The sequence below is a fragment of the Megascapheus bottae genome, chromosome 4, assembly GCF_031878675.1.
Source record: "Megascapheus bottae isolate mThoBot1 chromosome 4, mThoBot2.hap1, whole genome shotgun sequence".
NCBI classification, from domain to species: Eukaryota; Metazoa; Chordata; class Mammalia; order Rodentia; family Geomyidae; genus Megascapheus; species Megascapheus bottae.
In genome coordinates this window covers 67,451,191-67,475,265 of record NC_143512.1, presented here as the reverse complement: position 1 = coordinate 67,475,265, position 24,075 = coordinate 67,451,191, and the positions used below count along the sequence as shown (strand labels likewise).

The 24,075-nt window shown below is 47.6% G+C and overlaps 1 protein-coding gene across 1 annotated transcript in view; it reads left to right on the top strand.

Annotated features, from left to right (window-relative positions):
• Pdzd2 (PDZ domain containing 2) overlaps positions 1 to 24,075 on the top strand; it is a 236,203-nt gene that overhangs the window by 208,703 nt on the left and 3,425 nt on the right. The window contains exons 17-23 of the mRNA XM_090332095.1: positions 251 to 1,017; positions 4,283 to 4,421; positions 10,309 to 14,113; positions 15,126 to 15,243; positions 18,254 to 18,355; positions 20,264 to 20,534; positions 22,189 to 22,323. Of these exons, the coding sequence (XP_090188221.1) occupies positions 251 to 1,017; positions 4,283 to 4,421; positions 10,309 to 14,113; positions 15,126 to 15,243; positions 18,254 to 18,355; positions 20,264 to 20,534; positions 22,189 to 22,323 (5,337 nt within the window). The remainder of the gene's footprint in view (positions 1 to 250; positions 1,018 to 4,282; positions 4,422 to 10,308; positions 14,114 to 15,125; positions 15,244 to 18,253; positions 18,356 to 20,263; positions 20,535 to 22,188; positions 22,324 to 24,075) is intronic.

The following is a 24,075-nucleotide window of genomic DNA, read 5'->3' as shown; positions in this document are numbered from 1 at the left end:
AAGAACAGTGTTTCTGTCTCCACATAACACAGATTAAATGAAACAATACCCTATGTCACGGATTGGCTGTTAACTCTGTATAGACTTCAAAAAGCTCTGTCACTTATCTGTGTCATCCAGTGGCCGCAGGTTGTGTGTCTAGTATTTGCGGCTGTAGAAACACTTGTATGTCGTGATAGATTTGGATTACAGGACCAGGCCATATGGAGAAACTCATTTAATGTGACTTTTCTCTCTCTGCCCTCTTCAGCTCCCAAGGAGCCAGGAAAAGCCAGGGCCAACAGCCTTGTCACTCTTGGAAGCCAGCGAGCCTCGGGGCTCTTCCACAAGCAGGTGACCGTTGCCAGGCAAGCCAGTCTCCCTGGCAGTCCACAGGGCCTGAGGAACCCTCTCCTTCGTCAGAGACGGGTCCGCTGCTATGAGGCCAACGATGCCAGTGATGAGGAAGAGTTCGACGGAGAGGGAGACTGCATCTCGCTCCCAGGAGCCCTCCCAGGGTCTGGCAGGCCCCTGGCTGAGGGTGACACTGGTTGTGTCTTAATGACCCCTTCCAAAATCACAGATGTCGGCAAGCAAGAAGAGCCACCCCTGAAGGCGCAGGTCAGCAAGGCCTGCTCCGTGCCACTGTTGGGCGGCACGCTGGACCTAGCGGAGCGCACCCCAGAGGGAAGAATGGAAGCCTCTCCCCGGGCCTCCAGCCTGCTGGGCTCTGCAGGGGCCTCCACAAGTGGTCATGCAGGGGCCGGAAGGAAGGAACTGTCAGGATCAAGGAGTTCGCCCAAACTGGAATATAAAGTCTACACAGCAAGCCCAGAGAACCCCACTTCCCCCCAGTCCAAGAATGAAAACCTAGTGTCCAAGCACAAACCTGTGGCCAGGGTCAGTCCACACTGCAAGAAGCCTGAGGCCGAGTCCGGGCACAGCTGCTCCGAGGCCAGCAGGGCTGGTGGGCCATCTGGTCAGGACTTGAAAGTCCAGAGTGTCACCAGCCTTCAGCTGGGTGGAACCATGGAGAAGGTAACTACCTGGCTTTCAAAGCCCAGGGAATACTGGGTTAATGGCTGTGGTCTGTCATAACCCACAGAAAAACCTGAATGAGAGGAGGGTGATTGGAAGGTAGCATCACACAGTCCTTTAATGGTAGGTTCTTGTCATAAGATTGTACAGCCAAAAGATATGTCTGAAGCCTGTAATCCTAGCTACTCAGGAAGCTGGGGTTTGAAGCCTGTGAAGGTGGAAAAGTCCCCATGAGACTTTTATCTCCAATTTAACCACTCAAAAACCGGAAGTGATGCTGTGGCTCAAGTGGTAGAACAGTAACCTCGAGCACAAAGAGGCTCAGTGACAGCATCCAGGCCCCAAGTTCAAGCCCCACAACCAATAACAACCAAAAAAAAAAAAAAAAAAAACCCTGTACACAGGACCTGTGGTGAGGCGGTATGGGGGAGGGGAAAGCCTCGGGTACTCATTACCTAGCAGGAGTAAAGTGATGACATGGACAAGTTACTGAGCTCTCCTGAGCCTCTGGTCTCTGTGCCAAGAGATAAGGGATGGTACTGGCTGTCTCACACCTGTAATCCTATCTACTCAGGAGGCTGAAATCTAAGGATCGAGGTTCAAAGCCAGCCCAGGCACTAAGGAACATGAGACTCTTAATCTCCAACTGACCACTAGAAAATGGGAAGTAGTGCTGAGGCTGAAAGGGTAGGGTGGTAGCCTTGAGCTGAAGAGCTCAGGGACAGCACCCAGGCCCAGAGTTCAAGCCCCATGACCCAGAAAAAAAAAAGACAAAAATTTCTGTTCGGTGTGTGTGTGTGTGTGTGTGTGTGTGTGTGTGTGTGTGTATGTGTGTGTGTGTAAAGTTTTTTTTTGTCCAGGTATAGTATCATACACCTGTAATCCCAGCACTGGAGAGGTTGAAGCAAGGAGGATTGTGAGTTCTAAGCCAGCCTAGGCTACATAGCAAGTCCTGTCTCCAAACAGTCAAAACCCCATGAAAACAAGAGATTTTGTCATTTTGAATTTATATTCCCAGTAAGAACTTTTGAGCAGCATTAAAACATTCATATGAGTCAGGCACCTTTGGCTAATGCCTGTAATCATAGCAATTCAGAAGACTGAGATCTAAGGCATTCAAAGCCTGGGCATTAAAGTCCATGAGACTCTAATTAAGAATAAATAAATAAATAAATAAATAAATAAATAAATAAGCAAGCAAGCTGGACATGAGACTGGCTCAAGTGGTAGAACACTAGCCTTGAGCAAAAAAGCTCAAGAACAGTTCCCAGCCTATGAGTTGAAGCCTCAGGGCACATGCACACACACACCACAGAAAACTTTTTTTTTTACAGTCCAAGTACTTGAACTCAGGGCCTGAGCACTGTCCTTGAGCTTTCTCAAAGTTAGAGCTCCATTCCAGCTCACAGCACCATTTACGACTTTTTCCTATGTATGTGATATCGAGGAATCGAACTCAGGTCTTCCTGCATACTAGGCAAGAACTCTACTACTAGGCCAAACTCACGGCCCCAACACATATTCTTTCACATATGAAAGAATGTGATTTTCTTGTAAAAAATTTTAGTTTGAAATTTTGGTTTAATTTCTATATGAAAAAGAAAACAGACTGCATTGATGTAAAGTATCATCAGATAGTAGAAACTAAAAAAAAAATCTAATCTGAGCTGAATATTGATGGCTCATGCCTGTAATCTTAGCTACTCAGGCTGCTGAGATCTGAGGACTGAACTTCAAAAGCCAGCCAAGCAGAAAAATCTGTAACACTCCTATCTCCAATAAACTAACCAGAAAAATCCTGAAGTGGTGTTGTGGCTCAAGTGGTAGAGTGCTACCCTTGAGCACAAAGAGGCTCAGAGACAGTGCCTAGACCAAGCCCCAGCACTGGAAAAAAAATCTAATTTTAGTAAAATATGGTTTTCTTGTTACCATTATTGAGTGTTTTAAAGTGATGTTTTTATTAGGATGGAATTTGTATAAACTTATCCATTCAGCAGTACTTAGTACATGCACAGCTATGGGGCCATCAACATCTCTATAGTTCTCAAATTCCTCCTCAGTTTTCATATTCCATTCATGTCTCCCCAGTAAACAGAAAATGAACAAAATAAAGCTATTCAGGCTTCCCTGAGCAAGTAATTGACACTGTACCATGCAACTTCCGTAAGGTAGCGTTCAACCTCTGTCCTCTGCTGCCGCCTGTGAGCCACTGTATGGATAGCTCACTAACTCAAAGAATGAATTTCAAATAAAACTGATTTATCCTTTTTTTTCTTTTTAACTATTCCTGGTGCTTGAACTTCAGGCCTGATATTTGTCCCAAGTTTTGTTGTTCAAGGCTAATGCTCTAACACTTGAGCCATAGCTCCACTTCTGGGTTCTTTGATGGTTAACTGAAGATCGGTATCTGATGGACTTTCCTGCCCAGGCTGGCTTTGAACCTCCATCCTCAGAACTCAGCCTCCTGAGTACCAGGATTATAGGCATGAGCCACCTCTGCCCGGCTGATTTAACTTTTTAGGAAGTTTAAAACTCCTCTGAAGTAACATTCAGTAGAACAAAGGAAGATAAAGCCACTGACATATGGCCCAAGGAAAATCTTAACACATTACATATCAGTTTCATTTATCTCAACTTGCCCTCTCCTTCTTTACCAAAGTAAGGAACTGATTTTATAGCCTTTGAAATCTGTGTGAAATATTGTAACAATAGTATCTTTCATCTCTATAGCCTTTCATATGCTGTTTTTTTATCCCTACCCTCAGTCATCATTTATTTAAAATTATATTCATAAGCCAAGTGCTGGTAACTCATGCCTGTAATCCTAGTACTCAGAGGCTTAGATCTGAGGATGGAGGTTCAAAGCCATCAGCGGCTGAAAAGCTCATGAGATCTAATTTCCAGTTAACCAGCAAAAATCTGGAAGTGAGCTATAGCTCAACTGCTCACTAGAGTATGAACCTTGAGCCAAAAGCCATTGGTAAGCTCTGAGTTCAAGCTCCAGTGTGCCACCAAAACATAAAGAAAGAAAAGAAAATATAATTCCATACCTGAGACTGGGCAGATAGCACTATCTATATTAAAAAGTTTAGAGAAGGAGGCTTGGGAAGACCGAAAAGACAGTCATTTCCAGAGTCCGCATCCGCCAGCTCTTAGTCCAAGGAGCGTTCTACTTTTCCCAACCCAGCTCTCCTATATATGCAGCGCTGTCTTGTGATGCAGACAACCCAAAAGCTATTCACCCCGCTCTTTCTCCTTGTGCCAGGAAAGTCTGGAAAAGCTGACTCTCGGGAACGGACGTGTTGCCACCAGCTGTGGACCAGCTAGTTCTCCATCCTACCCCGGACACCTCACAGAAAACCTGCCAGGAACTGCAACAGAGCGGGAGCAACACCCAGCATCTCGTAAGATTTTTGTTGCTGTTGTTAAGTTTAAAGATACAGAAGCAGACATCCTAATCAAATTACTACAAGTTGATAATGTATGCTGAGTATTATTTACCCTTTTGGTAACATAGATGAGACGGGAAAATAGGATGTCCCCAGCTGAGCACCATAACCTTACAGCTGTTATCCCAGCTGTGCAGGAGCTAAGACTGACTTGAAGGTCTGAAGCCAGCCCTAGCAGAAAAGTCCATGAGATTCCGTTTCCATCAACTATATTTGAAAGTGTAGCTCACAAGGTAGAGCACCAGTCATGAGCAAATAATCAGAGCAAGAACACAAGGCTCTGAGTTCATGTCCCAATGCCAAGAGAAAAAGGGAAAAATGGGATTTCTCACTGACAATTTCAGCCCTGAGCTATTACAAAATCAGTTGCCTTAACAAATAGGAACATGTTGGCGGGCACAGTGCTCACACCTGTAATCCTAGCTACTCAGGAGGCTGAGATCTGAGGATCAAGGTTCAGAGCCTGCCCAGGAACAAAAGGACCTGAGTCTCTTATCTCCAGGTAGCCTCTAGAAAATGGGAAATGGGGCTTGGCTCAAGGGTAGAGCAGTAGCCTTGAGCTGATGAGCTCAGGGACAGCACCCAGGCTGAGTTTAAGCTCCATGATCCACAAAGAAAGAAAGAAACAAAGAAAGAAAAGAAAGAGCAACAAGGGCCCTGAGAGTGGCTTAGTGATTGAATGCTTGCCTAGCATGCACAAAGCCCTGGATTTGATTCCTCAGTACCACATACACAGAAAAAGCTGGAAGTACTACTGTGGCTCAAGTGGTAGACCGTTATCCCAGGGAAAGCCCAAGGACAGGCCCTGAGTTCAATCCCTAGGAATTGGCAAAATAAATAAATAAATAAAATATAGGACCTGGAGTTTGGCCTTAGTGGTAGAGTGCTTGCCTGACATCCACAAAGACCCAGGATCAATTCTTTGGTACCACATATGTAGAAAAAAGTCAGAAGTGGTGCTCTGGCTCAAGTGGTAGAGCTCTAGTCTTGAGATAACCCAAGGACAGTGCTCAGGCCCTGAGTGCAAACCCAGGATTGGAAAAAAAAAAAAAGCAGCAAAAACCTCTAGGAGGATAAATGCCCAGGAGCAGAATTGATGAATTATTGTTCAGCTGCTGTGTTTTCTCTCATATGTGGAACCTAGAATTAGTTTATAAACATATAAATTAATATGTTTGGTGGTATGAAAGTGCTTAGAAACATATTAACTGAATTATCATAGAATCAAGAGAACTCATAGTATAATTTCTTAGAAAGGCAAAGCCAAAGTTTAACAAAATATACACCAGGAAATGAGTACCTGAAAAGGGTAGAATAAGGCCAATGGGAGGAGAAAAAGAGAGGATATAGTCAAGAATTTAATGTCTAGCCTACAACATTAAGAAAAGTCAAAAGTCAGAAGTGGTGCTGTGGCTCAAGTGATAGAACACTGGCCTTGCTAAAGCTTAAGGATAGTGCCCAGGCCCAGAGTTTAAGCCCCAGAACTGTTAAAAAAAAAAAAAAAAGTAAAAGGTTAATGTTAGAAAAACCTTACCTGAATCTTAATGAGAAATAGACATCATGACAGCAGAAATCCTGTATGTATTGATTTAGCCACATGCACGTTGAGAATTTTAAAGTCAAAATGAATTAATGAGCAAGGCAAAATGGCATATACCTTTAATCCCAGCTACTTGAGAGGCAGAGGCAGGTCACAAGTGACACTAGCTCAGGCCAAAGAGAATGAGACCCTATCTCAAAAACAAAATACAGGCTAAAGGGCTTGGTAGCAAGGCTCAAAGTGGCAGCATGCTTTCCTAGCATGGGAGAGGTCTTGGTTTCAATCTCCAGTGACTACAAAAAGAACTAAATGAAGTCACTTGTCACCTTCTTAACAGAGACTGGAAATCTGTGCATTTCAGCAAGGAACTCTTTTTTTCCGAGGCTGGCCTCACCGTGACTGCTGACAGGTGGGCAGTCCCCTATGTCAGTTGGCAGGTTCTCCCATGTTGCAGGCCTCCTTTCTGATTGGAAAGTAGAGAAACATGAGGAGGCACCTTTATGTGGGGTATCCTAGGAATTAGATATTTGGAAACTCAGAGTATCATCACCATGTTCTCATGGCTACCTCCAGAAAAAAATAGTCCCCTCATGTGTTTTGTGATCCATGGCTCTTTGTTCCTCCACCATTCAGGAGGCCATTACTGTGGCTTCTGGCCCATCTTTCACTCACTGGCTGACATTAACAAGTGATTCTCATTAGCAATGTGACTATTGCAAAGCAGTTGGATGAAAAGGAAGACGTTGAAGTCACACGGAGGTAGCTCTTGAAGTTACGTCTCAAAGAATCCCTTTGAGGCATTTTACAAGTCTGGGTTTGTTTTTTGGTAATACAGGGATCAGACTAAGAGTCTCCTGTGGATGGGCACGAGCTGTCCATTGCTCTTATTTTGAAGTCGAGTTTTGCTGCTTTTGCCTAGGCAGGCCTGGATTGTGGTACTCCTGATTCCTACCATCTCTGCCTCCTGAGTAGCTAGGATTACAGGCATGAACCATTGCCTTTGGCCTTCCTTTTTAAACCTCCAAAATGCTATGTACACAGCATGTATTGAGGTGCAAGGGTACCATCTACAGACTGCCTGCATTCAATTCTGAGTTTTAAACTGTCACCAGGGCAGTGACTGAGCAACTCCAGTCCTAGACTGTCTGTCTCACGGGGACACACACATAATCTTCAGAAGATTTTAGAAAGGAATGAATGTGTTGCTTCACACAAAAGTGTGCAGCACTCCAGCTGTGTGTGGAGGTCTGACTTAGATCCCCAGCGGCTGGCCAAGGTGTACAGGCCCCTTGTTTGCCAACAACCTTTTATTAAAGACTTCTATAACAAAGGGCACACCTGCTTATAACGAAAGCCCAGAAGCCACTGGCTCACACCTATGATCCCAGCTACTCAGGAGGCTGAGATCTGAGGATGAGGGTTCAAAGCCAGTCTCTGCAGAACAGTCTATGAGACTGTCTCTAGCTTAGGAGCAGAAGGGCTAGACCGGAGGCATGACTCTACCAAGAATGTGAAGCTTTAAGTTCAAACCTTGGTTTTGGCACCACTACTACTACTACTACTAAGTTACTGTTATTATTATAATGTTATATATAATAATTTATATTTTATGATATATCACATATTACATAATTACTATATTTGTTATACATATAGTATTTAATATACAAATGGTATACATATAGTTATATGTATAATATGTATACACATAGCATATATTACATAATACGAATATTATATACTAAGAGCAGTATATAATATATGAGACAGAAGATGGGCTTGAGGAGCAGGCTTTGGTTTCAGACCTTCTCTCTGCACATTCAAGCAGGTAATTTTTTGTTTTTATTTTATTTGTTTGCCAGTCCTGGGACTTGAACTCAGGGCCTGAGCACTGTCCTTGGACTTTCTCAAGGCTAGAATTCTACCATTTGAACCACACCACTTCTGGCTTTTTCTATGTATGTGGTACTGAGGAATCGAACCTGGGTCTTTTATGCATGCTAGGCAAGCACTCTACCACTAGGCCACACTCCCATCTCCTCAAGGTGGTAATTTTGTTGGGAGTCTGACCCACTGTGAAGAGCATATTTGAAGGACGTGAAGTTACATGCGATAGCCTTGGCCTTGCCTTTTAAAACACCACTTCACTTGGAAACTTTTTTTTTTTCCAGTCCTGGGCTTGAACTCAGGGCCTGAGCACTGTCCTTGGATTTTTCTCAAGGCTAGAACTCTACCACTTGAGCCTCAGCACCACTTCTGGCTTTTTCTAAGTATGTGGTACCAAGGAATTGATCCCGGGTCTTCATGCATACTAGGCAAGCACTCTGCCACTAGGCCAAATTCCCGGCCCAACTTGGAAACTTCTTTCAGGCCACCCCATAGTCTGAACAGGCAGCGGGGAGGGCGGGGGGGACCCCAAGATCACAGCCATCACCCGCAGCAGAGGGAGCAGGGGCAGTGCTGTCCCTCTTTCCTTCTTCACCTGGGCAAGTAGAAGTGGGACGGGGACTCTGGAAAGGTGGAGCAAAGGAGACCATTAACCCACGAGGAGTGGGTGCTCACCAGGCCCTGTTTATCGCCCTGCGCTCTTGGCACATGAGCCACTCAGTTCAGGTTTGCAGGTTTGCATAGAGCCTGGGCTGTAGAAGCAGCTTCCTGGGGTGACACCTGGCTCCACCCCCTCTGAATGGTGACCTGGGACATCACTCTCCCCCCTCACCCTCCCCACACTGAGTCATCACAAGCTTTGCTCCCAGTGTTGGGAGGAAAATTAAATGTGTGACAAACTCTCCGCATCATCCTGACCTGGCATCACTGGAAAACCTCTCAGTGTGGTGCTAAGTCCTCGTCATTCTCAAAGATGGACAGGGAACTCCAGGAAGAAAAGCCACACGCCATCACGATGCTATTATGTGAGAGACGTGGCGTGGACATAACATTTGGGGCAGGACTCGTGTCAAAACAAGAGCGTGCAAGCGTGGCCAAGCTCCGTGCTCTGATACTAGGCCCTAAGAACAGGGCTGGCCTTGCGTTTGTTTTTATGCCCACTCCCCTCTTTGGAGGTGCAGTGTGCCAGGGGTAGACTGAGGAACCTAAGGATATGCAGAGCCTTGTGAAGAGGACAGAGGGCCGCTTAAAACCCTTCCACAGGTCACTCCATCTCCTACTGCCCCCTGTCGCTACCACTAATGAGCTTCCCTGCTCTTCCGCGTCTCTACTTTCATTCTTGCAGTATTCCTCAGTTGTTCTCTTCTCTATGACACAAACTGTCCCCCAAGAACCCCACTCAGCCTCACCCCCCACCTCTCTCCTAGCTCACTGGAAAATCCTGGCTTTCCATCTCTCCCACTCCTCCAGCTCTGTGGAAACACAGCTCCATGCAGACATGGATCCCACGGCCCCCGTTCAGTGTCATCTCCTGAGCTAGGAAGGGTATATGATGGGTAGCTAGAGGGTACTTGTAATCCCAGCACTCAGAAAGCTGAGACAGGAGAATTAAGAGTTCTAGGCCAACTTGGGATAGTAGCAAGAGTGTATCTAAAAAGAGAATAAAACTGTTCAGTTTGAATCGGAGACTGTTTTACACTACAGTAAATCCCTCAACACTGTATAGCCTGAGGCTGAAACCCACATGGGAGACTCCAGATGCTAGATATGAGATCTGAGAGACCTCTCCCTGTCACAGCAAAGCGAGGAATCACAACCACAGTCTCCTCTGCCTGCAGTTTCTGCCATCAGAGAGCAGACCACGTAAAGAAACCTAAGAAGTGAAAGACTTCTTTTACAAACTGCACTTCACTGAACAGGCTTCCACATTCAACTTGCCAGCTAACCTGCATTACTTTAGCTAGTTAAAGCAGGGTAGTGTTTGTTAGAAATGAGTCCTCTTTTGTGAGACAGGGACAGAAAGATCAAAAGGTCTACATGAAGGCTATGAAATGTCTTTCTGGAAAAGAAACACTGATACATTTCTGTGTATGTGTGTGCACACACGCGTGTGTACACCTTTCCAGAGTTTGGGCCCTGTCCCTGAGCTTTCATGTGCAAGGCTAATGCGCTACGACTTGAGCCACAGCTCCACTTCCTACTTTTTTGATGTTTAATTGGAGATAAAAGTCTCACATACTTCCCTGCCCAGACTGGCTTCACGCTGTGGTCCTCAGATCCCAGCCCTCTAGGTAGCTAGGATTCAAGGCATGAGCCACTGGCACCCGATGAGATTATACAGTTTTCAAACTTGAGAGCTTCTGTTCCTTCCCTTCTCCCCTTCATCTGCCTCTCCTTTTGTTACTTTCTGCTCAGGATGGGACAGCAAACTAGATCTCACCTCCCCAGGGAAAAGGGGGAACGTGCACCCTGATGCCAGCAAGACTTCCACAGTCCCCCGGCCCAAGAGCCCCAGCCAGCCTGCACCACCCCGGATAGTGGAGCCCAAGTTCCAGGACAGATGTGCAGCAACGGGTCTCACCCTCCAGTGCACCGTGGCCCAGGAGAAGGCACCGGATTTCCCGGACTTTGGCAAGACTTGGACTAGACCTGGAGCCAGCTCGCCCCACAGCGCCGGGGAGGCCAAGACGCCCAGCGGTACAGGCCAGGATGCTGAAGGAGCCACTCCAGCCAGTGCCATCGTGCCCCAGGAGAGGAGTCAAGGGACACCGGAGAGCCATAGCGAGGCCTGGGGAAAGCCAGGAGTCCATGCATCTAGAAGCTCCCAGGGGAGCCCTGTGCAGGAGGACACACACAGGACCACGGATGGGGGCGGAGAAAGCCCGGTGACAGACCTGGACCGATTCCTCGAGGAGACAGAGTGCGCTCCGCAGCGGGCCGGGCCGGCTGCAGGAGATGGAGGTGGCGGTGGCCCCACGCCCGGCTCCCCGAGGGCCTGTGCTGTGGGCTCGGCCCCACCCGCGCAGTGGGCCTCCCAGCCTTCCATCCTGGATTCCATCCACCCCAACAACCATTTGGCGGTGAATAAAAGCTCTCTGAGCAACTACTCGAGGAATCTGAGCAGTTTTCAGGAAGACAGCAGCCCGGGCACGGGTGGCAGAGGCGCAGAGCCGGCTGTCTCCTCCATGTACGGCGATGCAGAAGACTCCTCCGACCCCGAGTCTGTGGCCGAAGCCCCTCCAACCTCCACCAGAAATAGCTGCTCGCCACCCCCTTCTCCCAGCGCTTCTCACAAGGAAGATACTACAGAGTCAGAGGAAGAACACATCGAAATTTGTTCCACTAATGGTTGCCCCATCTCAGCTGGGACCCTGCCCCCCACCCAGGCTCCTGGCCAGGCGCTGCCCTGCCCGGCTCTAGCCAAAGTGCTACCATTAAAACACAGCGCTCTCAGTGACTCAGTGGAGAAGCCCTGCGAGACAGCTTGCTTCCTGCTGAGAGGTTCGCACACTTCCATCCCAAACACTCCCCAGACACTCTCAGTCCTCCATGCAAGCTCTCTGGAGCATGAACCTCACACGAACGGAAGTGGGTCACAGAATCACAGGCCCATGTGCACAGGACAAATGGGAGCCACTACTGGCATTGGCTCAGCTGGGGGAAACAGCCTGTCTTCAGGCATCACCAGATTTCTTCCTAACCCGCCAGTCGTCCTCAGCAGCCCCGACATGGTGAACGGTTTGGGACAGGACCCATTGGAAGAGGAGGCTCCAAAGAAACGAGAAACAAGTGCCAGTGCAAAGGACACGGTGTATACCTGCCGTGGGGATGTCCCTAGGAATGGAGAGTCTGCTGTGGCCAACCTACACATCTCAGAAAGTCAGGACCTGGGAGACTTGCTACAGAAACCCAAAACCATGTCCAGGAGGCCTATCATGGCCTGGTTTAAAGAAATAAATAGAAATAACCAAGGCTCGCATTTGCAGAACAAAACTGACAAGGAACACACCACAGTGCCAGCCAGAAGTCCTGACTCCAAAATTCAGATATTGAGCTCAAGCCACAAAAAGGGGGTGGCTGTACCCAATAGCCCTCCTCTGCTGAAAATGAATCTAGAAAATAAAGACACCTCTAAAAAGAGCTCAGTGGAAATGCCCGTAAGTAACGGTCAGAAGGCCAAGTGTGGGCCTAAGCTCAAGAGGCTGAGCATCAAAAGCAAAAGCAAAGTTGGCTCTGAGGTCCCAGCTCCAACCTCTGCGAAGGTCAGCGGGACAGACCACAGGAAATTCCTGGTGTCACCTCAGACCTGCCACAAAACGCTCTCCAAAGCAGTAACCCACCAGGACCATGTAGCTGACCATGGGGAGCCTGACCACAGCCCCATGGATACCCCTACATCTCCCCAGTACATACCAGAGAGCAAGCTGCTCCCAACAGCCTCAGGGTCACTGAAGGCCTCCTTGTCAGATACCAGCATCAGAATGTCCACTTCGCCTCTGACCTCCCCCAAGTCTCTGCCTGCACAAGGCTCAGGTCGTGGGTTCCACGTGGCTGTCCACTCAGAATCTGACCGAGGTTGCCCACCCACTCCTCAGGCCCACCGGTGTGGACCAGAGGGCAGAACACACCCTGCTGACTCAGCGCTGGTGAGTCCTGCAGCCTCAAGGCACCGCATGATGCAGGAGCAGCTCAGTCAAGAGGACTCCACGTCAGAAAAAACCCAACCAAGAGGGGCCAGTGATAAAGAGAGCGAGAGGATTGCTAGTGAAGGAATGAACCAGCTCAACATTGTGGAGATTTCTTCTGAAAGGATGCCAAAGAATGTGCCTGGTACCAAGCCAGCTGACAGTGGCAGACAGGGAGGGTTCCTGGCCCAGAGCAACTGTCAGGAGAAGAAAGAGATCAGATCCCAGCAGTCAGTGGACTCATTGTCCCGCAGTTACCCATCCTCCCTCATGCCCCAGGCTGCCCCAGTGCAAGACATGCGACGGTCCATCAGCATGGCCAGACTGACCTCCTCCCCACAACTGCCCACTAAAAAGCCAGATTTCACGCAGAGGAGTTCAAGCCAGACATCAGACTCTCTCGGGGCATCCAAGAATGGCGCAGCAATGGGCCCTGACGGGGAAGAACATCCCTACTTTGCACCAAGGCCAGCCACCAGGACATACTCTATGCCAGCCCAGTTCTCAAGCCACTTTGGACGGGAGAATCCTTCCTCACACAGCCCCGGTCACTCCCCTCAGAACAGCCAGGGCTCCATGTTGAGCGGTGGTCTCCCAGAGACAAAGGCATCCAAAGGCTGTATTGTTGGCCTGGTGAATGGACAGGGTGGATGCAGTGCGAAGCTTCTACAGGACACGAGGAACCTTCCGGCGATGGACCCAGGGGATATCACCGCCATCACAGACAAAATCAGAGTCACCAGGCGACATTACTACTACGAGCAGAATTGGCCCCACGAATCTACCTCATTTTTCTCTGTGAAGCAGAGGATCAAGTCCTTTGAGAACTTGGCCAATTCTGATCGTCCCACAGCGAAATCCGGGGCATCCTCGTTCTTATCCGTAAGCTCCAAGCCTCCCATCAGCAGACGGTCATCTGGCAGTCTGGCCCCAGGGAGCCTGGGCCACCCCAGCGACACGGCAGCAAGATCACTGAGACGCAGCTTGAGTTCATGCAGTGAAACCCAAAGTGACGCCAGCGGCCTTGTCCCACAAATGACCAAGTCCCCGTCCAGCATGACGTTGATCATCCCGAGGCCAACCCTGCCCGAGACCAGTAACAAGGGCCCCAACTCCGACAAGCAATCACACGTTCCTTCAGGAATCCCCACCCCAACGGTGACCCCAGCCTCTCCTGTCAAGAGAAACAAGTCCTCTGTGCGCCATGCCCAGCCCTCAGCCTTGTCCCGCTCCAAGCTGCAGGAACTGCGGGCCTTGAGCATGCCTGACCTGGACAAGCTCTGCAGTGGCGAAGACTACTCGGCAGGGCCCACTGCCGTACTCTTCAGAACCCAGCTGGAGATTGTCCCTAGGAGGTCGCTGGGCTCCAAGGCTGCCTCTCCTCTCCAGGGCCTGGAAGGCCTCCAGGCCTCAGCTACCACCACCTGCCCAGCAAGAAGCTGCTCAACTTCCAGTGAGTCCATGGCGCCCTCTGTGGCCAGTGAGGGAAGGGAGCCCACCCAGGACGTGGCTTTTGGAAAAAGCTGGTCTGTTAGGTATGTATCTTCCTCCCCTTGGATTTCAAGTCAACTTGCTTTGTTCTGTTGTTGTTGCAGGTTTATAGAAAACTGAGAAAATAGTACAAAGACTTCCCACATAGCTCTCACCTTTGCCTACCGATAACACCTCATATAACAATGGCCCATTTGCCAAAAGGAAGAAATGAACATTTACCATCCTATCAACTAAACTACAGCCTGTTCAGATTTTGCTGAATGCATTCTAATAATGTTATTTTTCTACTCAAAGAATGAACCCAGATATCACATTGCATTTAGCTCCCTCTTGTTTTCCGTATCATTATTAGAAGGACTAAAATTCCAGGCAGGGAAAAGCTTGCCAAAATGTGGCTCTGAGGAACACCTTCGACGAACATGGTGTTCAACAAGAACAAAGGAGGTGGGGAGGAGGAGGAGGAGGAGGAGAACGAGGGGGAGGCTGCGCCTCAGGAGAATGTGGGTCTTTGAAAAAGACTGGAGTAAAATGAGGGACTTGGAGACTATTTTAAATGTCTTACTTCTATCATCCTAATGACTCAGGCACCTAAGATCTGAGTATTGCAGTTCAAAGCCAGTCTAGGCATCGAAGTCCATTAGACTCTTATCTCCACCAAAACCAAAAGAAACTCAGAAGGGGCATAGTTCAAATCAATAGAGACTGCTAGCCTTGAGCAAAGCAGACTGGGACAGCCCAGGCCCTGAGTTCTGGCCCTAGGACTAGTGTGTACACACACACATACACGTCCGTCTTCTTTGAGCCTACATACTGCTTCTAGATATGTTGGAAGTGTTCTGTTGGAAATGTCTGTTAGACTCCCACATTGGCTTGAAAATACCTTCATGCCTACGGTCATGATGGGAGAAAGACATTCTATTGGAAATGCAGGGTCCATCTATCTATTTGAAGTGAGAGTTCATGAGACAGCATGATCAGAAATACAAATGCATCCTTATAAAGTGTAGAAATAACTTTTCTCATTCATAAGCTTCAAATCTGTGTGTTATTTAGTTTGGATCAACTCCTCACCTCCGCGGGGGACCAGCAGAGATTGCAGGCGGTTTTATCAGTAGTGGGGTCCAGATCTACCATCCTAAATCTCATTCAGGAAGCAAAAGCACAATCAGAGGTGAGTGAAATGCGGAAAACCCAGGAAGAGGCTACAGAACCAGCAGCGCTGATTCCACGTGAAGTCCCACAGCTCAGCCAACCAAGGAAAGCATGCGCTCCCCACACTCTGCAAGCTGCAGGTTTTTCTGTCTCACATGCAACTTTGTGAGCTGCCTGATGTCTTCAGAAGCTAGATCTTGCCCTGAAGATTTGCGTTAATGTTACTAACATTTTAATCCCCCAGTAGCATCTAGTCACCATCCTTCCTTCTCACCTCTGCAGAGGGGCCTCTAAGCAGAAGAAATGTTGTACCTGGAGTTCCCTAAGAAGACATTGGCTAGTAAGGGGCGCCACCTAGTGGTGAAAGAGTTGCATGAACATGGCTCCACTGATGCTCTGGGGTTGAGAGCTCATTACTCAAGTTTTTTTCACGAGAGCATGAGTTCAAGCCCCAGGACTGGCAAAGAAAGAGAGAGGGGTGGAGGAGGAGGGAAAGAGCTCCCAGAGTACAGAAGAAAGCTCACTGATAATTACAGTAAGATCTTGAGATAAATCCAATATGAAAATAACTAAAAGAATAGCACGGCTCACTTATAGAGAGCCCTGAATACCATTTCTCAGAAATACTCATAGAGACCTGAACCCCAGCAGATGGACGTAGGGAAAAAAAACACTAATACTACAACTAATAATACCTGGCTGACTAATCCCATCAACCAAGGACACTGGGCCAGAAATTACCCCCAAGGAGAAGCTGGGGTTTCTCATGTAAGGAGCAGTCCTGGAATCTAAAAAGGTGGCCAGGATGCAAGGAATTAGGGTGCAATAAAGGAGATTGGGGCCCTGTAGCTTTCACCCCTTCTGATTCCAGTCCCATTGGTTCTAGTCTCTGCAGCTAAGAAACAGCTGGAGTGCTGGGATTGCAGCTGCAGTAACTAACCAATTCCCTAGCAACCTGAGGTCCTGGTTTCAAATCTTAGTTCTGTACCAGCAATTTTTAAAAAGCCCTCTCTGTAAAAGGCGCTATTCCATCACTTTCCTCCTTCCTTCTGTTTGTTACATACAGTAAACATTTCCTGAGAGAATTCTGATCACACTATCACACTACTCCATCGCTCCAAATGTAGGACATATTGGCTGAAATGCAGATGGAGAAAACTAGAAGTTTGCAAGCAACCTCAGGAGGTGATGTACCTTCTTGGGACCTAGATGCCTAGGGCTGCGCTCGGGGGTTCTCCCCAGGGTCTCCCCTCACCTGGGAGAGGTCTGATAGTTCCTCAATTATGGCAGTTCGTTGTTGAAGATCACGGCCACTCTCGCCACACTCTGCAGCTTGCCTTTCCAGTTCCTGATCCAGGGAGACACAGACAGCACACAACCCCAGCTGCCATCTTCATCCCAGCACCTTTCTGTCCCACTTTCTTTCCAATAAGTATGGCTTGCAGATTCCAAAAACAGAAGTGCACCGCCTGATCTACCCCAGCCTTCTTCCTGGTCTCCTGGCCACAGCACAGGCAAGCAGGACAGTCTGGGGCACATTGGCTCCCGGTGCCCGCAAGCGTTTCCCAGCCTGACCTGGCCAGTTTCTAGTGCACATGCTTCCCTAAACACCCTGAGGAGAGCAAAAAGAACTTTATAGTTTTTAGTGACATGTCTTGGAACGCAGAAGAATCCCATCTTCAAATATTCTCCTGAAGCTGGGTGCAGTAGCTCACATCTGTAATTCTAACTACACAGGAGGCTGGGATATGAGGATCATGGTTCAAAGCCAGCTCAGGCACTAAAGTCTGTGAGACTCGTGCATCCAATTAACCACTAGAAAAGGGGAAGTGGGGCTGTGGCTCCAAGGGTAGGGCAGTAGCCTTGAGCTGAAGAGCTCAGGAATACTACCCAGGCCCAGTTCAAGCCCCATGACCCACATTAAAAAAAAAGATACTGAGTCTCATCTCAGTGAATAAGCAAGTCCGCCTTAGGACCACAGTCTGAGGCCACCCTAGGCAAAAGAACAATACCCCGTCTGAGAAATAACCAAAGCAAAAAAATACTGGGACATGGCTCAAGTGGTAGAGTACTTCCCTAGCAAGTGCAAAGCCCTGAGTTCAAAACCCCAGAAGCACCAAAAATGTATATTTGTGGACAGACAGACAGACATAGACATGTCTATATGTAATACATAGTTGAACCATGTAATATGCGGGGAAAAGCAGTCAAAATTCTTTTATTCCAAGATACCTTTCGATTGAGGCTGAAAACATTCTGCTGTTACTTCTCTCTAGGACATTTTTTTTTCCTGCCAGTCTGGGGGCCTGAACTCAGGGCCTGAGTACTGTCCTTGGGCTTTCCTCAAGGCTAGCGCTCTATTACTTGAGCCACAGCACCACTTCCAGTTTTTCTATGCATGTGATACTGAGGAATTGAACCCAGATCTTCATGCGTACCAGGCAAGCAGTCTACCCCTAGGCCAAACTCCCGGCCTTCTCTAGGACATTTCTAAGAATATTCTTATCTCAGTATAAGTTTACATTTCATTTTTAACATAATTCATATTTGATGAAATCAATAACCTGCCCACAGGGAGGTGGGTATTTAAGGCAATATGTCTCAGTGTGCCTGGGTCCTCCCTGGTTCTCAGTACTCATCTTCTTGGCTCATGAAACTGACTTCACTACATTGAAGACATACAGAATTACAGGAAAAAGAATTCTCCTCATGGTTAAATAATGTGCTCTGATCAGTCTGGGAAGATGAAATCTGGTGCCTCAAATGGGTCTTCGGAGACGTGGGGATTTGAAACAGGCCCTTGGTGCTCTCCTGTTCCTGCTCACCTTCTGGGGTCCACAGGACAGGGTGACATTTAAACACCACCTAGGAGCACAGGAGACCTGAGCCACAGACTCCTCCCACATTTCTGTGACAGTTGACAATTCAGGTTTCCATCAAGCACCTCGAGGAAGATTTAGGTCAGCTCTTCTCATGCCCACCACAAGAAACTTAACTTTTTTTCTTATTCTTCTATTTCTCTTCTTCAGAACAAAGAAGATATTTTCTTCATAGTCTTGAGTAAAAAAGAAGGCTCTGGGCTGGGATTCAGTGTGGCAGGAGGGACAGATGTGGAGCCAAAACCAATCATGGTGAGTAACAACGTCTTGAGGCTCTCTGGAAATCACTCCTTATACAGCCACAGACTTCCTCCAGACACAAACTGCAATGAGAGCATTCAGAGACCATTGAGTTTTGTTCCCTGCTCCAACGTTCCATTTTTTCATTTGACAATGAGCAATTTTAACAGCTGATGTGTAGGCCAGAGGTCAATACATAATAAATGCAATTATCTACATCCTTATAATTTGCTTAAATATCTTATATAACCACTGGGGAAAAAAGGAGACTCAATGGAGCAAACATATATTTGCTTTTAAAATTACTTCTTCCTGAGCCAGGAGCCAGTGGTTCACATCTGAAATCCTAGGTACTCAGGAAGCTGAAGATCTGAGGATTGCAGTTCAAAGCCAGTCCGGGCATAGAAGTTCATAAGATTCTTATCTCCAATTAACCACCAGAAAACCAGAAGTGGGGCTGTGGCTATATCCTTTTCTTTTTCTTTTCTTTTTTTTTGCCAGTCCTGGGGCTTGAATTCAGGGCTTGAGTACCATCCTTGGGCTTTCTCGAGGCTAGAGCTCTACTACTTGAGCCATAGCATCATTTCCAGCTTTTTTCTATGTCTGTGGTACAGAGGAATTGAACCCAGGTCTTCATGCATGCTAGGCAAGCACTCTACCACTAGGCCAAACTTATTCATGAAGAACAGTAAGTTGTGAATCACTCAAAGGCAAAGAGATCATTAAGGAGGTACCACATCCACTGGACCAGCCTGGCTCCACTGTCTTGTAGTCCTTATGTTCAGTGGATGCCAGGTACATATTACATGCTGGCAAAAGGCTGAATAAGAAAGAACTGGGCACCAATGGCCCTTGCCTGAATCCTAGCTACTCAGGAGACTGAGATCTGGAGAATCACAATTCAGAGACAGCTTGGGCAGAAAACTCAGAGAGACTCTTCCATTCAGTCAACAAAAAGCCAGGCTAGAAGCATGATTCAAGTGGTAGATTGCTAGCCAAGCAAAAGTGTAAGTTCAAGCCGTACTTCTAGTACTAACAGACAAAAAACATTGAGTAAAAATAGCAGCAGAGGGCTGGGAGTTTGGCCTAGTAATGGAGTTCTTGCCTAGCATGCATGAAGACCCAGGTTCAATTCCTAGGTACCTCATACATAGAGAAAGCCTGGCACAGTGGCTCACACCTGTAATCGTAGCTACTCAGGAGACTGAGATCTGAGGATCAAGATTCAAAGCCAGTCCGGGAATTAAAGACCATGAGACTCTTATCTCCAGTTAATCTCTAGAAAATGGGAAGTGGGGCTATGGCTCAGGGGTAGGATGGAAGCCTTGAGCTGAAGAGCTCAGGGACAGTGCCCAGGTCCTAAATCCAAGCCCTGTGACTGGCAAAAGAAAAAAAAAAGCTGGAAGTGGTGCTGTGGCTCAAGTAGTAAAGCTCTAGCCTTGAGAAAGCCCAAGGACAATGCTCAGGCCCTGAGTTCAAGTCCCACAACTGGCAAAGGAAGGAAGGAAGGGAGGGAGAGAGGAAGGAAGGAAGGAAGCAAGCAAGCAAGCAGATACTAGTGTTGACATTTAGATTCTATACACAAAATTAAGTACTTGTATGATTTACAAAAAATGCTATGGGCCGGCAGTCTGGCCTAGTGGTAGAGTGCTTGCCTAGCATGCGCGAAGACCTGGGTTCGATTCCTAGGTACCACATACAGAGAAAAAAAAGCCAGAAATGGTGCTGAGGCTCAAGTGGTAGAACTCTAGCCTTGAGAAGGTCCAAGGACAGTGCTCAGGCCCTGAGCTCAAGCCCAGGATTAGCAAAAAAAAAAAAAAAGATGGCTATGAAGTCTTTACCACAGAATTACAGTTACTCTCATGTCATAAAGGTTCTAAGCGGATTTGGCTTCTGTTCCCTTTTCCTTGCTCTGTCCAGGTCCACAGGGTGTTTTCTCAGGGGGCGGCTTCTCAGGAGGGGACTGTGAACCGAGGGGATCACCTTCTCTCCATCAATGGCTCCTGGCTGGCTGGCTTGGCCCAGGGCGATGTCCTGAAGGCGCTGCATGAGGCGCAGCTGCACAAGCGTGCCCTCATGGTCATCAGGAAGGGGAATGAGCAGCCCGGGCTCCGCCCCAGCCACGAGCTGCCTCTGGCCAATGGGAAGAGTGCCCTGCCCAGAAAGCCCACAGCGCTGGAGCCTGGAAATGGTAAGGAGGGGGGCTGGCAGAATCCATCCCATGTGGACATGAAACAATGGCTTCATTCTTGGATCAGAAAATAAAATAAAGGGAAGTCTAGTGGCTTTGGAAAAACCACTGTTTGGGGAAAAAAAAAATAATGCCAATAAAGCCATTGTTGAAAATTTCAAGTGAGCACTAAGAGGAAAGGTCTTTCAGGGCCGTAGCCTCTTGCTGAGATATAAGTGGCTGCTCAGAAACGCAAGAATCCATGTTGAAGGAGAAATTCCAGAATGAGGCTTGTCCTTGGGAAACACAAGGATGGTAATGTTTCCTATTTCAGAGAAAGGAATAGAGGGTGAAGTGTTTCCGTTTTTAGTCAGACAGTAGCTTTCATCCATCGAGATGAATGAGAATCTGATTTCCCGTGACCTTTCCACAGAATTCCTCTCTGAGCCAGCCTCTGCACTCAGCACACAGGTTCCACACATGGGTTCCACACACGTGTCTGAGGGCATCCTGTCCGTGGCTCCAGACTGGGCACTGACGGAGAGAGCCTTCACCTCTGCTTCCCAGTGGCCTGGGCGTCCTTAAGCTCTGCAAGGTCACTTCTTACTTTCAGTCACAGTTCCACCGAGCTGTAAGCACTGTGGCAGCTTCATTTTCCCCTATTCCTTTTCTGTCCTGCCTGGGTCTCCCCAGGCCTCTCCAGTCATTTCTTCCCTACCCCACAGCTCACCTGACACAGAAGACAAGAGCCAGGGCTTGAACTCAGGGACTGAGCACTGTCCTTGGGCTTTCTCAAGGCTAGAGCTTATCTACCACTTGAGCCACAGCACCAATTCCAACTTTTTTCTATGTGGTGTACCAAGGAATTGAACCTGGGTCTTCGTGCATCCTAGACAAGCACTCTACCACTAGACCAAACTCCCAGCCCCGCAAGGCTCCTTTTTAAAAAGCCTCCCCCCAGCAAACAAATACCAAATGACGGGGCCAGGCACTTTTAATTCCTTTGTCTTCCCCTGCCTCCCAAGCAATGAAGTGGGCTTTTCCATGCCACTCTTAACATCCTTGGCTTGGCAAACACCTGGAAAGTTTACCATGCCTTCAGAATCCAGCCTGGGCTCTAAACAAGCAGTTGTTCCTTGCCACGAGCAGGTATCACTATGGCAACATTTCTCCCCACAATAGCCAGATGCCTTTGAGGCTGCGTTTCCTCTCTCCCAGAAGCCCTTGGGGCACAGGGTAAAGAAGGCAGTGCACCAGTTACAGGGAGCTTCTAGGACAACGGCGACTGTGCACTTGGATGCTATGGATTTCAGTACCTTTGCCCTGGCAGCCAAGGTTGGCAGGAAATTGGATTTCATTCCCTACATGTGACTTTCATCCTCCTTGGGACATGTGTCACCCGAGGGCTAGACTAGTGCAGCTTATCTTCTGGGGATTTCTGTGTAGGCCCGGCATATTCTCCTTGGTTCTGCGCCTGCAGAAGTGCCTGGAATGCACAGGGTGCCCAGGCAGCAGCAGCACTGCCAGGCAGGCAGCTTCATCCTGGGAGACCAACCCTAACACTGGCCTCAGAGGCCACAGTGAGAATTGGGGTTGTAAGGAATCTGTGAGACCAGAGATAAAGCTTCTGATGAGTCATGTGCTAGCGGTCTTGTCACTTTCACCTTAACATAAGGGAGAATCGGAGCTACTCACGATGCCGTGTGTGTGGAGATGCTGAAGACATCGGCTGGGCTGGGATTGAGTCTGGACGGAGGAAAATCGTCTGTGTCTGGAGATGGGCCCCTGGTCATTAAAAGGGTGTACAAAGGTAAAGTCCTCAAAACTTCAGTCAGCTTCTTACTACCTGTTTTCTTTCCACTTGCATCATGAAAAAATCAAAGTTTTCTGTTAGGAAATCTGTTTTTAAAATTTAAAGTGCTTTTAATGCTTTGTGACATGTCAGTCCTGCAATGTTTTACATTATCACATAGCCCAAAGCCAGCCCAGGCTGAAAGAGTGTCTGGGAGACTCCATCTCCAAAAATAAATAGCAAAAGAAAGGTAGAAGATGTGGGGAGAGACATGGTGCCAGCTGTGTAAGCAAGCTGAAGATCCTGAGTTTAAGCCCCAGTGCCACCAAGGAAAAAAGTAGAAAAAAAACTCACATTGTGACCATGATATCATGATCACCATGATATCATCCTAGCTGCTTGGGAGGCAGAGTTAGAATGGTCACAGGCCAAGGCCAGCCGAAACAAGATGTCCAAGCAACCCTATCTGAGAAATGACTAGAGGAAAAAGAAAAAAGGCATTGGAGGACATGGATCAGGTGGTAGACTTCTTCCTAGCAAGCACAAGGCCCTGAGTTAAAACCCCAAATCTGTCTAGGATGGAGGCACTGCCTTCCTAAGAACCCTGCTACAGAGACAGGTGCCAGGCTAACTAATGCCAGGCTTGCCAGTCTGGAACACTGACTTGACATACTAGATAGTAAGTAAATGGTAAGAGGTCATTGAGATGGGGAAATATTTCATTTCATGATTCGGGCAGTTTTCAGAATTCTCTTCAAATTCCTAAGCTGAACAACTGTATTTATGATACAATTTTACCATCAATATTAACCCATAATTATACTTACAAACAGACCAGAAACCCCTGTAGAGCTACAGAAACTAAGCAGATAATTAAGAAACAGGGGTTGGAGGCGTGGCTCAGCTGGTAAAATACTAGCCACTGATTATTGATTGAAAGTGTCAGGTAGCAAGTTTGAGTCCCTTTGAATCCCAGTCTCAACAGGAAAATTGGGGGGAGGGGAGTAAATCAGGCAGTTCTTAGTAGCCAAGCACCAGTGGCCCACACTTGTTAATCCTAGCTGCTCCGTAGGCTGAGATCTGAGGACTGCAGTTCAAAGCCAGCCCCAAATGGAGCTGTAGCTGAAGCGGTAGAGGACTAAAAAAGCAGAAAAAGGTCAGCGACAGTGCCCATGCCCCAAGTTCAAGCCCTAAAACTGCACGTGTGCACACACACACACACACACACAGGTATTTTTTTTTTTCTTGGTCAGTTATAGGGCTTGAACTCTGGACTTGAGCACTGTCCCTCAGCTCTTCAGCTCAAAGCTAGGGCTCTACCCCTTGAGCAACAGCACCACATTCGGTATTCTGGTAGAAATTGGAGATAAGAGTCTAACAGACTTTAGTGCCCAAGCTGGCTTTGAACCACAATCCTCAGATCTCAGCCTCCTGAGTAGCTAGGATTACAGGCCTGAGTTACCTCGCCCAGCTAGATTATTGTTTATAAAAAAACAATCACATTAGCTTCTCAGGAGACTGAAACCCAGAGGATTATGAGGCCAATCTGGGTAGAAGGTCTGCTAAAGTACATTGCAATTAACAAGCAAAAAGTTGGGCTGGAGGCATGACTCAAGTGGCAGAGTGCCAACCAAATAAGCAAGTTTAGCAAGCATGAGATCCCAAGTTCAAGTCCAGTAGTACACAGAAATTCCAGAGATGGTCCACTCCAGGCAAATACAATATGAGAAATTTTATTTTATTTTATTTTATTTGCCAGTCCTGGGCTTA